Below are 12,701 nucleotides of genomic sequence, written 5' to 3'. Positions count from 1 at the left end.
AAAACTGTGTTTCCAACAGCGCAGTTTAATAATAAAAACCCACCGGAAACCAGAACAATAAATAAATGGGTACAAAACCCGACGCACACCAGACATAACGTGCACAAGCACTTACAATAAACAATACCGGACAAGGACATGTGGGGAACAGAGGGCTAAATACACAACATGGAATTGATGGAATTGAAACCAGGTGTGTGGGAAGACAAGACAAAACAAATGGAAAATGAAAGGTGGATCGGCGATGGCCGGTGACGTCGACCGCCGAACGTCGCCCGGACAAGGAGAGGGACCGACTTCGGAGGAAGTCGTGACACTGTGTGTGGAGTAAAGGTGGTCTAGAGTTTTTTTCCTCTGGTTGCACATGTGATATGCTGGTAAAAATTTGGTAAAACCGATTTAAGTTTGCCTGCATTAAAGTCCCCGGCCACTTCTGGATGAGCATTTTCTTGTTTGCTTATGGCCTTATAGAGTTGGTTGAGTGCGGTCTTAGTGCCAGCATCGGTCTGTGGTGGTAAATAGACGGCTACGAATAATATAGATGAGAACTCGCTTGGTAGATAGTGTGGTCTACAGTTTATCATAAGGTACTCTACCTCAGGTGAGCAATACAGGTGAGCTGTTACTCGCTATGCTTGCTGTTTTCTGATATCCCAGGGTTCTGTGTTTCTTCATTCAGGGGATTTGGTATAGCATATCCTGCTCACTACCTGTAGTTATTTGATCATCTTTAAATGACGCTTCACTCTGGCAGTGAGCTACCCTGAAGGAGCAGAGCCTAATGCCAAGACATTGCATTGTACTCTTTTCTAGTATATGATTAAATGGTTAAACGTACACGTGGTGTTTCCTTTCTGAACTAGGCCTTACTGATACACATTAAATCAAGTTGACATACAGTATTTGAGAGAAGTAGCAAGGATTTTTTTTTTAAACTGTACCAGACTTAATTCAGTATATACAGTGGGGAGAACAAGTATTTGAAACACTGCCGATTTTGCAGGTTTTCCTACTTACAAAGCATGTAGAGGTCTGTAATTTTTATCATAGGTACACTTCAACTGTGAGAGACGGAATCTAAAACAAAATCCAGAAAATCACATTGTATGATTTTAAGTAATTAATTTGCATTTTATTGCATGACAATAGTATTTGAACATCAGAAAAGCAGAACTTAATATTTGGTACAGAAACCTTTGTTTGCAATTACAGAGATCATACGTTTCCTGTAGTTTTTGACAGGTTTGCACACACTGCAGCAGGGATTTTGTCCCACTCCTCCATACAGACCTTCTCCAGATCCTTCAGGTTTCAAAGACTGGCCACATAACATATAAAAATGTATGTGCATTTGTTGTGTGTACAAAGTTCAAGTTTTCCACCTGGTCCATCCCCAAAGACAGGCCCATGTGAAGAGACCTGCTACAGCTGCAGACATCTACTCCAGAAAACCGCCATCAGGGAGCAGATAGCAGTATGTATTTTTGCATTTTAATATAAGTATAGAGAACGCAGACTAAAACATTCAGGCAACAAGTCAAGTACTATCATATTTAACAACGAATGGTTTAGTTTCTATACATTGTTCTTCTGCTTCAAAACCTAAACCGAGTGTGTGTGAAAGACGTGTAAATCACGGTATGCTGGGTGGTGTTCTGTATATCTAGTCGAGACAGCTGCTCACCAGTAACGCCTCGATCACACCAACAGTGTTTTTGCGCAAAATGGCACGCAGCATCATCTCTGATATGTGTGCAACAAAAGTTCAACATTCACCTTCTGCTGCCATTTATGCCAAGCCTTCTACACATACAGTCGTGGCCAAAAGTTTTGAGAATGACACAAATATTAGTTTTACAAAGTCTGCTGCCTCAGTTTGTATGATGGCAATTTGCATATACTCCAGAATGTTTGAAGAGTGATCAGATGAATTGCAATTAATTGCAATGTCCCTCTTTGCCATGAAAATGAACTGAATCCCCAAAAAACATTTCCACTGCATTTCAGCCCTGCCACAAAAGGACCAGCTGACATCAATGTCAGTGATTCTCTCATTAACACAGGTGTGAGTGTTGACGAGGACAAAGCTGGAGATCACTCTGTCATGCTGATTGAGTTCGAATAACAGACTGGAAGCTTCAAAAGGAGGGTGGCGCTTGGAATCATTGTTCTTCCTCTGTCAATCATGTTAACTGCAAGGAAACACGTGCCGTCATCATTGCTTTGCAAAAAAGGGCTTCACAGGCAAGGATATTGCTGCCAGTAAGATTGCACCTAAATCAAACCATTTATCGAATCATCAAGAACTTCAAGGAGAGCGGTTCAATTGTTGTGAAGAAGGCTTCAGGGTGCCCAAGAAAGTCAGCAAGCGCCAGGACCGTCTCCTAAAGTTGATTCAGCTGCGGGATCCGGGCATCACCAGTACAGAGCTTGCTCAGGAATGGCAGCAGGCAGGTGTGAGTGCATCTGCAAGTACAGTGAGGTGAAGACTTTTGGAGGATCGCTGGTGTCAGAATGGAGCAAAGAAGCCACTTCTCTCCAAGAAAAACATCAGGGACAGACTGATATTCTGCAAAAGGTACAGGGATTGGGCTGCTGGACTGGGGTAAAGTCATTTCTCTTGATCAATCCCTTTCCGATTGTTTGGGGCATCCGGAAAAAAGCTTGTCCGGAAAAGACAAGGTGAGCGCTACCATCAGTCCTGTGTCATGCCAACAGTAAAGCATCCTGAGACCATTCATGTGTGGGTTGCTTCTCAGCCAAGGGAGTGGGCTCACTCACAATTTTGCCTAAGAACACAGCCATGAATAAGAAGAGTACAACACATCCTCCGAGAGCAACTTCTCCCAACCATCCAGGAACAGTTTGGTTGGACGAACAATGCGTTTTCCAGCATGATGGAGCACCTTGCCATAAGGCAAAAGTGATAACTAAGTGGCTCGGGGAACAAAACATCGATATTTTGGGTCCATGGCCAGGAAACTCCCCAGACCTTAATCCCATTGAGAACTTGTGGTCAATCCTCAAGAGGCGGGTGGACAAACAAAAACCCAGAAATTCTGACAAACTCCAAGCATTGATTATGCAAGAATGGGCTGCCATCAGTCAGGATGTGACCCAGAAATTAATTGACAGCATGCCAGGGCGGATTGCAGAGGTCTTGAAAAAGAAGGGCCAACACTGCAAATATTGACTCTTTGCATCAACTTCATGTAAATTGTCAATAAAAACCATTGACACTTATGAAATGCTTGTAATTATACTTCAGTATTCCATAGGAACTTCTGACAAAAATATCTAAAGACACTGAAGCAGCAAACTTTGTGAAAATTAATATTTGTGTCATTCTCAAAACTTTTGGCCACGACTGTACAGTTTGAAGCATATGTTCGATTATTCCAACTATGCACCACACAGAACACACTGAAACTGCCTCTGTAACACAATGCTGCAAGGCAAATGCAGCGTTCCATTGGAAATGAATGTACTTCTGGTGTACCAAAATGCATTTTCACTGTCAGTGTGATCGAGGTGGAATCTTAGTTCGGGGTGTGTCCAATCTGGACTATTTTAGATGGACAACCCATGCCGATGTTGAGATGTTCAATTGTGAAAAAAAGTGATGGTCCACAAAAATGAAACAAAAAATCAAAACTCTCCTCTTCTTCACCAGGTGAAAGCCAGTCTAATAATGAGTTTCCACCATATTATTTTTTACCTGTTAAGTATTTTCCAATCAACTTCAAATGCCTTCTCAGGTAGGGACAAAATGGTTGCTCGTGCCAGGCGTTCTGAGTTGGCTGAGGAGGGTCGAGCCGGATGCAACACAGATATCTGGCACTCCCTGACAAAGGACCTGGTGGAGGAGAGCATTCCCTGCGGGACACAGGAAATGAAGAGGAGGCCGTCCACAGCCAGGCAACACAGGCATGAATACTCCAGGTATGACCCTTGAACACAATAAGTTTGGGAGTAGGAAAGTGTCAAGTCATGCCAAGGTGACTGTGGTGCTGGCTTACTGTGATGATGATGATTAAGATGATGGTGATTGTGATGGTGATGATGGAAATGATGATGATGATGGTGATGGTGATGGTGGTGTTGGGATGTGCTAAACTTTGAACATTGAGATATTAAATGAATGATAGGAAATGAAAGAGACTGGGTTATGTTAGAAGTTAATGGTTCTCAGCAGAAAGAAGAAGGCTTTGGAATGTGTTTGATGGAGGAGAGGAGATAGATGTGTTGATACAGGGGAGACAGATGGACATCTGTGTATTAGACGAAAGAGGGGTTGAGGTCCGGAGGTGAGGACAGATTCTCTTAAGAGCGTAATAAATGATTGGAATCCTGTTACCCTCTTTATTAGCTTCCTGTAGAGCCATAAAATGTAAGGATTGGAGAGAAAGGGGAGTGTTTTAAGTAGGATGCATATAAACTGACAAGTCTGAAATCTTTTGCTGTCTGTTTTCAGCTGTACAGAACCTTTGGGGAATGATTAAACTTGGTTAAAGCTTCTATAGTGTCTGTGAGTTATTTACTCTGAAAAATAAGAACCTAACAGTGGTGATGAGGATGGAGGTGTGATGAGGATGGAGGTGTGATGAGGATGGAGGTGATGATGATGGAGGTGATGAGGATGGAGGTGATGAGGATGGAGGTGATGAGGATGGAGGTGATGAGGATGGTGATGATGTTGGAGGTGATTTTGATGGTGATGATGATGGAGGTAAATGAGGATGGAGGTGATGAGGATGGAGGTGATGATGGAGGTGATGATGATGGTGATGATGGASGTGATGATGGAGGTGATTATGAGGATGGAGATGAGGATGATGACTGCGGTGCTGTGCAATAGTGCCTCAGGCAGTGTGCGGATCACAGATGTCCAGCTGCAGGGTCAGTTAGTGAAGCTGGGGAACTCCTCCCAGAGAGAGCAGGACATCGGGGGGTTCCGTCTCCAGCAGAACGTAGCAGGACGTCCCATCGCAGAGTTCCGCTTCCCTCCCAGAACACTCCTCCAGCCAGCTAGCTCTGTTACGGTAGGCCTGTGATGAAAACACAGACATTAATCCTTCGGTGAACATTGGTATAGGTTGTCATAGTGTGTCATCTTTTGTTTACAAAAAAAGCCTCATTTAATTTTCAATTGAACAACTTAGTCAATCATTCTAAGAGGTGGTTTATGCTTTGACAGAGGTTTATGAAGTCGACTCAGTTTTGACTGTGATTTGTACTGTACTGTAAGGTTTGGTCTGAAGCCTCTGGAAGGAAGACACAGAGCCCAGTGGACTTCCTTTGGGTTGGGTTGGAGCGCATCATGTTGAGACCAGAGTGCACCACAGTCCTATGCAAAGACAATGGCCAAGTGAGAACACTGTGAGGGGTGAAGGATGATTGAGTGTTCTGCCCCTGTGGTTTGATAGACTGATAGTATATAATTGATCCAGGACTACATKATTTGCCCTTTATCACATAATTAATCTAAAAAATAAATGTCCTACAAGTCTCTTGTATGTTAGCATTGAATGTGCTGTATACATAACATGTAATGATCTGCATACTCTGGTGGGTGGCTAGGCCATAGCATGGTACACACCTGCACGCTGTACTGGGATAAAGCCACACCAGGCCTGGGCAGAGCATCATGAAAAKGTGGAGAGCTGCAGAGAGGACACTTTGTCCTGTGAAGAGGAAAGCATCCCTGCTACAGAGAACAACAGCCCTGACAACACACCCTTTCTTCTGATTAAAAGGTCATGTGTATTCAAATGAAACATTCAATTAATGCCCTGTTGACGTACCATTAGAACAAGAATTGATTGAAGCATCACATAAAGTGATACTATTTCTTTAATGCTAGTGGTTTGATTTTCCTACAGGAAGAAGCATGTGTTTAGGGTGTGCCAAAGTCCGTGGACCCAGAACCCTTCATCTATAACCCATCCTTCCTGCTCCCCCTGTGCTCTGCTAGACTTCCGGGCCCAGCACCAGAGCAACCCTGCAAGGAAACACACCGGTACAGATCTCCATAGTTGAAGTCAGAACTCTTACTCCATCATTGAATTGAATTACTTTTTTTTCTGATTCCTTAATTGAATTTAGAATGCGTGACACATTGAACTTGAGATATAAGTGTATCATAGTATGGTTCTCAAAGTCAAACTATGTGTGTACCATCACATGCAGCCAGAGTCCAGGCCAGAAGACCTGCCACCCTACGTTCCCAGCGGACTGGAGTGGGGGGAGGGCCTGTTCGATCAGCAGGGGTATGTAGATATTACACATGCTATTTTTTCTTGCTGCTGACACTGAACAATGTTACTGGTAATTTTGTGGATAGAGAAACTATATGATTCAGTAGGGGACAATTCAAAGTCAGTGTTAGTAACATCCCACTGGGCACAGATATCAATTCAATGTTTATTTAACTGAAATGACGTGGAAACAATGTTTATTCAACCAGTGTGTGCCGAGTGGGATGACCATTACCCAGAGTACAGTAAACATATGGCTGCTTTGTGTGTTGTGTGTCAGCCCTGTGTAGGAGGCATGATGTTCCTTGGCTCTCAGCCCCCCTGCGCCTCCCCCCTCCAGCAGTACCGCACTGCAGCTAAACTACACAGCCACAACATAGATGCATGAAAGTCAAAGAGGTAGCTACTGCTGCACAGGCACATGACTGTCCAGGGACTACGGACATGAAACCACCTTGGGCAAGCAGCAGAAACAGAGCCCCACTCTAATCTTCATCTGTTTCATTAGATCTATTTAACAGAAGATCCTCTGTACTGTCAGCTTTGGCATCTATTGGTTGCCTGTTTAAAAATAAAATACATTGTACATGGTTAAATAGTCACAAATGGCAATATTATTCAATTGGATAAAATAAAATAGTATTTTAATAGGCAGGTTGCAAGTTGGGATGTATTTTATTTTCCTCCAGGTCAAAGAGGTGTAAGAAATTCATATGTATTATTCTCAATAAAAAGTCTAACTATAACCTGTCCTTTATCAAAAAGCATTCCATGTAATTTAAAAAGACAGTCAATTGACAAGGTCAAGAAGGTGCTTCTACATCTGCATTGTTTGGGGTTTTAGGCTGGGTTTCTGTATAGCACTTTGAGACATCTGCTGATGTAAAAAGGGCTTTATAAACACATTTGATTAATTGATTGAACCAAACCAAGACAAAAACACAGAGGATGGAACAGGGTCGAGGGGAAGCACTACAACAGTGTAAGTGGATCTAGAACTGTCAATCACATCAATCATCCAAATTCCATCTCCTGGTTTTTCTCACATAACAAAACAACAACTCCCCAATACTAACTCTAACCCCCCTCTCAGGAACTTTATATTTGTTCTTTATATTATCAAGTTAGAAATTATACTACAAACAAAAATGATGTATTTAATTTATTATTGTAATCTTTAAAACATAGGCCCCAGCCCTCCCCAATAGTAAAGCTGGAATCAAACATTGTAGATAAAGAGCGGCTTCGCAGCAGGACTCCTAAATGAAGTGTCAACTCCCTTCATCCATGTCACGATTTTAAGCAAATCAATTTTCTCCAGCTTTCCCAAGTGATTTCCTTCCTATTTTCATTGACCCCCTTGTGCATAGAGCACTGGCTCTATACACTCACTGGACTCTACCCACACACTCACACATACTATACTGACACACACACCACACACACACACACACACACACCACACCACACACACACACACACACACACACACACACACACACACACACACACACACAGACACTTCGCATACACTGCTGCTACTCTGTTTACTATCCATCCTGATTGTCTAGTCACTTTTACCCCTACCTACATATACATATTACCTCGATTACCTCGTACCTCTGCACATTGAGTCGGTACAGGTACTCCTTGTATATAGCCTCGTTATTTTATTGTGTTACTGTTTCCTTCATTTTTTCCCAATTTTTTCCTACTTTTTAACTAGGTATTGTTGGGAAAGGGCTCGTAAGTAAGCACAGTAAAGCCTACACCTGTTGTATTCAGCGCATTTGACAAATACAATTTGATTTTAAATGTACTTTATTCTATGACGTTCAGTCAACACAGAGCCACAGATGATCCACAACCAGGACCAACCCAAAACCCAGCACAGAGGTCCTCAGTGAATGTGGTCTGGACTCTGTGGAGGAGGGTCATTGTGTGTGTGTATGTGTATGTGTGTCGGTATTACTTACTCTCCAAGAACTCCACTCTGGTCTTGGGCTCATGATGATAATGTACTTCAGCGGCAGCCGCTACTATATAGAGTAGGGAGATACATTGAGTAATCCATGTTTAATTAAGAAGCATTCTACACAAATATATACAAAATTAAACCAAGATTAAATATTCATTCATTGTGTGTATTACTCACATTCTGGTCTTGGGCTGAGGACACAGACTTCGGAGACAGCCGTTACTATACAGGATAGGCAGACAAATYGATGTATTCATTTATAATCAAGAAGCATTTAACAGAAAGTTAACCAAATATTTTATCTTCACTATATCTGTAACACTTACCTTTTCCAGGTATCTGGACCATTTCCTCCTTCAATACATCCTCCAGTCGCTCCATCATTCCAGAGATGGAGTTCTTCACTTCCTCAAAGGAGAAGTGTTGGTTGGCAGTGATATAGGGTAAGAGCTCAGATCCAGGAGCCACACAAAGAGACTGGAAAGTCTACAGCGAGAGAGAGTGAGAGGAAGAATAGACAATAAGAAAATATGAAGAATTCTGGAGCTCAGAGGTTATATGTTGTGTAGAAGTAAGGAATCCTGGGTCATGTTTGATGGGCACAAACGGGGAACATATTATGACATAAAAATAAACATTCTTATTGAACAAGCTCGGGTAGTTTCGTGCCTAGCTCTGAACACCACCCTGCCACTGTGGATAGAAAGAGGAAATTATCCTCTGTTGGTGCGAGCTGCTCCAGATTCTTGTCTCTCCTCTTCAGCTCAGCTATCTCCTGCTCCAGTCGCTCCAGGAGTCCTTCAGCCTGGCTTACTGACACCCTCTGGTGGGCGCTGATCAGCTCCTTCACCTCACAGCGCCTTCTCTCAATGGAGCAGATCAGCTCAGCAAAGACCAGCTCACAGTACTCCACTACTGCCTGTGCAGAAAGCTGTTACGAGAGAAGAAGAGAGAAGGAAGGGGGGCCATTTTAACCAGCACATTCACTCTGCTCTCACCTAGTCCCATAGAGATAGATAGAGCACTCCTCTTTGCATCTGTGTCATTTTAGTGTCTGTGACAGAATGGGCAGCGCAATTGAGTTAGTCTCCATTTTGAAGTAGTACATTTTTTTCCTCACAATTGGCTAATCCCTCCTGATGACCCAGTTGGACATGACTCCAACAAAGTCACCAGGAGGGATCAGCCAATGAAGTTAGAAGTCCGGCCCAGTTAACTACATTAAAATGGTGGAAGCCCTCTATGGCGCTGCCCACGCTAATTCGGCCTTTTGGCCACTAGAGGCCTCTATCATTCTCTATGGTCTATCACACCCCAGACAATCTGTCTGTTCCCTATAGTGTGTCCCAGTGGTATTAGGCTCCTCCCTGGTTTTAGTTCAGGAATAGTACGTAACTTTCTGCAAAATAAATGTACATACTCTAAATGGTTAATAAATACTGACTGAAAGGGACAACACCGCCTGTCTTATGTCCTGCATCTCCTTCTCTCTCACACAGATTGTCAGCCCGACTTGCTGCCGTTTCTCCCTCATCTGCCCCTGTAGAGAATAACATTTTCAAATGATTACCAAAATGAAAACAGTTTTCATAATAGACCAAGTTATGTTTTTGAGTGGGGAAATAGTTATTGAACTACACTTGTCATATGGCAACACAATTATTATGCTAAACAAATCACTTAGACTAATTTAACTGATAAATGAGTGCCTTCAAGACAAAAAGGTTACGATAGTTCAGAGTTCATGCCTCTGCAGTGTATGTAAATGAGTGACCTTTGACTTTTGAGGATACGGTCTGGATGTTATCTGGCCCGTCCTGCTGTTTACTGTAATCTACTCCATCCTTTGTTTGTTTTAAAATGATTTTGTTGTGACAGCCTATTTTGTCTAACATAGTTGGTTTTTGACTCTATCATCAGTCAATTTGAAAGCAGAATAGAGAATTTACAAATAAGAACCTAATTGTGGATTATGTGATACTGAACCCAGAGTGTGTGTCACTGGAACAGCTCAACTTTGGAGTTGGCTGGAATTTCCTGCTCTTCCAGTTTCTGGCAAAACAGTCAGCAATAACGAAGCTGATCTCTAAATATAATACATTATAGATGGCAGTATTATGTTCAAGATCCATAGGCCTACCTGTTTCTCAGTCCTCTCTGCTGCTGTGGCTGTGTCATCATGATCATACTTCACATCTTCAGGTCCAGGGAAACAAGAATCAGAGGGAACCGTTTTGAAATCGGTCTTCAATTTCTCTACCAACTCAGCCAGCAGAATGTTTCTGTTCAGAGCAGGTCTTGGGGTTTGAGTTTGAGTTTATTTTTACAGGGACAGTGCACATTAAAACCTGTTGAGGATAGGGGGTGCTGTTTTCACTTTTGGGGAAAATCGTTCAAAATTTAAACGGCCTCGTACTCAATTCTTGCTCGTACAATATGCATATTATTATTACTATTGGATAGAAAACACTCTCTAGTTTCTAAAACCGTTTGAATTTTGTCTGTGGGTCAAACACAACTCATTTGGCAGCACACTTTGTGACCAGGAAGTGGAAAGTCTGAAATCGATGCTGTGTTCAAGTCGCTGCCTATAAATGGGCATGATACGTATGACTATACGTGCACGTCATACACATACACCTATCCCCTGGATGGGTCAAGAGGAAGTGAGAGGACAAAAAGGAGTGATTATCTCTGTCTGACGTTGAATAGCCTCTTGGAACAACGTGTCCCCCATTTTCTGTTGTTCTGCAAGCGCGTGGGGGACCTGCTATTGCCTACTGGAAAACCTGTCGTGGTATGGGCGAATATGAGCTCCGGCTTTTGAATTTAAATTTTGATAACATGTTAACAATATCATCCTTAAAGGTATGTGTTTTTTCATATAGTTTCATTAGATTATTGAACTTTATTCGGACGTTCGGCGTGTTGCCGTTGTTCGACTTTGTTTGACGTTGGAGAGCTTACGCTGCATGGCCAGTGGCTTGCAATTCAAGAGGGAAAAAAGAACGTTCTGAATCCAAAACAACGACGTTTGGACAAAGGACCCATTGTACAACATTCTGATAGAAGATTCAGCAAAAGAGGAACCATTTTGTATAGCCAATTTCATATATCTGTCGAACTGTGTAATAGTAGCATTGCCGCTCAGGTTTTGTTATTCCCTTACCATACTAAGTTCATTAGTTCGTAATGAAGATATTTTTTAGAATTCTAACACTGCGATTGCATTAAGAACTAATGGATCTATCGTTTCCTATACAACAATGTATTTTTTTGTAATGTTTATTGATTAGGCTATTTGTGTCAGCAATAGGTAGGTCTAATAGAAATATCTGCACATTCTGCGGAAAGATGCTACGTGTTAGCACGTTATGCTACGTTGTATAACCACGGATTTCAGCTTAAATATGCCACAATTTTCGAACAAAAACATATAAGTTATGTATAACCTGATGTTAAGGGCTGTCATCTGAGGAAGGTTATGAAGTTAGTGACCAATTAATATATTTTGCTGGTTTTATTCGCTAACGCTAACGTGCCTATTGCTATTCTGCTAACGTGCCTGATGAATATGAATGCGGTTGTGTGGTAGGCTATATTGTAGTTAAGCTAATATTAATGGCTATATTGTTTTCGCTGCTAAAACACTTAGAAAATCTGAAATATTTGGCTGTATTTCACAAATCTTTGTGTCTTTATTTGCTATACACCATGCTATTTTCCCAGAAATGTTTTTATGATGAGTATTTCGTATGTCACGTTGGTTCTGTAATTATTTCTGGCTGCTTTCGGTGCAATTTCTGATTGTAAGCCGCAATGTAAACTAGGATTATACCTGAAAATATGCACATTTTTCGAACAAAACATTAGATTTATTGTATACACATGTTTATAGAGACTGTCATCTGATTAGTTGTTTCTTGGTTTCTTTGGTTTGTTCTAGGTTAGTTTAGGTTGATTTTGATTTTGCTTCCTGTTGCTGTGAAAAATGTCTTGTGCTTTTTTCTATTGTTGGTGCTAACATAAAAATATATTGTGTTTTCCCTGTAAACATTTTAAAAATCGGACATGTTGGCTTGGATTCACAAGATGTGTATCTTTCATTAGCTGTATTGGACTTGTTAATGTGGAAAGTTAAATATTTTCTAAAAAAATATTTTGTGATATTTACTCGGCCGGCTGATGAACACACTAATTTCTCAAGGTGTGATATTATAGTAATAGTTGTGGGAGCTGAGTTCCGCTACCAACAGAATAGCACAGGAAACAGGAGCACAGGACATTTTTCACAGCACAGGAAGCAAAATCAATCAACCAAAACTAACCTAGAACAAACCAAAAGAAACCAAGAAACCACTTAATTCAGATGACAGTCTTATAACATGTTATACAATAAATCTATGTTTTTGTGGGGTCGAAAAAACGTGCATATTTAAGGGTATAAATATAGGTTTACAGGCGGC

At 41.6% G+C, this 12,701-nt stretch overlaps 1 protein-coding gene across 1 annotated transcript; it reads left to right on the top strand.

Annotated features, from left to right (window-relative positions):
• The first annotated feature begins 1,398 nt into the window (after positions 1–1,398).
• On the top strand, positions 1,399–6,977 carry LOC111981984 (lamin tail domain-containing protein 1-like). Its single transcript, XM_024136029.2, has 8 exons — positions 1,399–1,474; positions 3,759–3,942; positions 4,859–5,042; positions 5,249–5,368; positions 5,581–5,756; positions 5,883–6,019; positions 6,190–6,269; positions 6,538–6,977. The coding sequence occupies exons 2-8, from the start codon at positions 3,770–3,772 to the stop codon at positions 6,643–6,645; spliced, it is 978 nt and encodes a 325-aa protein (XP_023991797.1). The 5' UTR covers positions 1,399–1,474; positions 3,759–3,769; the 3' UTR covers positions 6,646–6,977.
• Positions 6,978–12,701: the final 5,724 nt, after the last annotated feature.

Source organism: Salvelinus sp. IW2-2015, unplaced genomic scaffold (genome assembly GCF_002910315.2).
Source record: "Salvelinus sp. IW2-2015 unplaced genomic scaffold, ASM291031v2 Un_scaffold743, whole genome shotgun sequence".
Lineage (NCBI taxonomy): Eukaryota > Metazoa > Chordata > Actinopteri > Salmoniformes > Salmonidae > Salvelinus > Salvelinus sp. IW2-2015.
The sequence above is the reverse complement of the archived record's forward strand: the minus strand, read 5'-3'. Positions and strand labels throughout refer to the sequence as shown.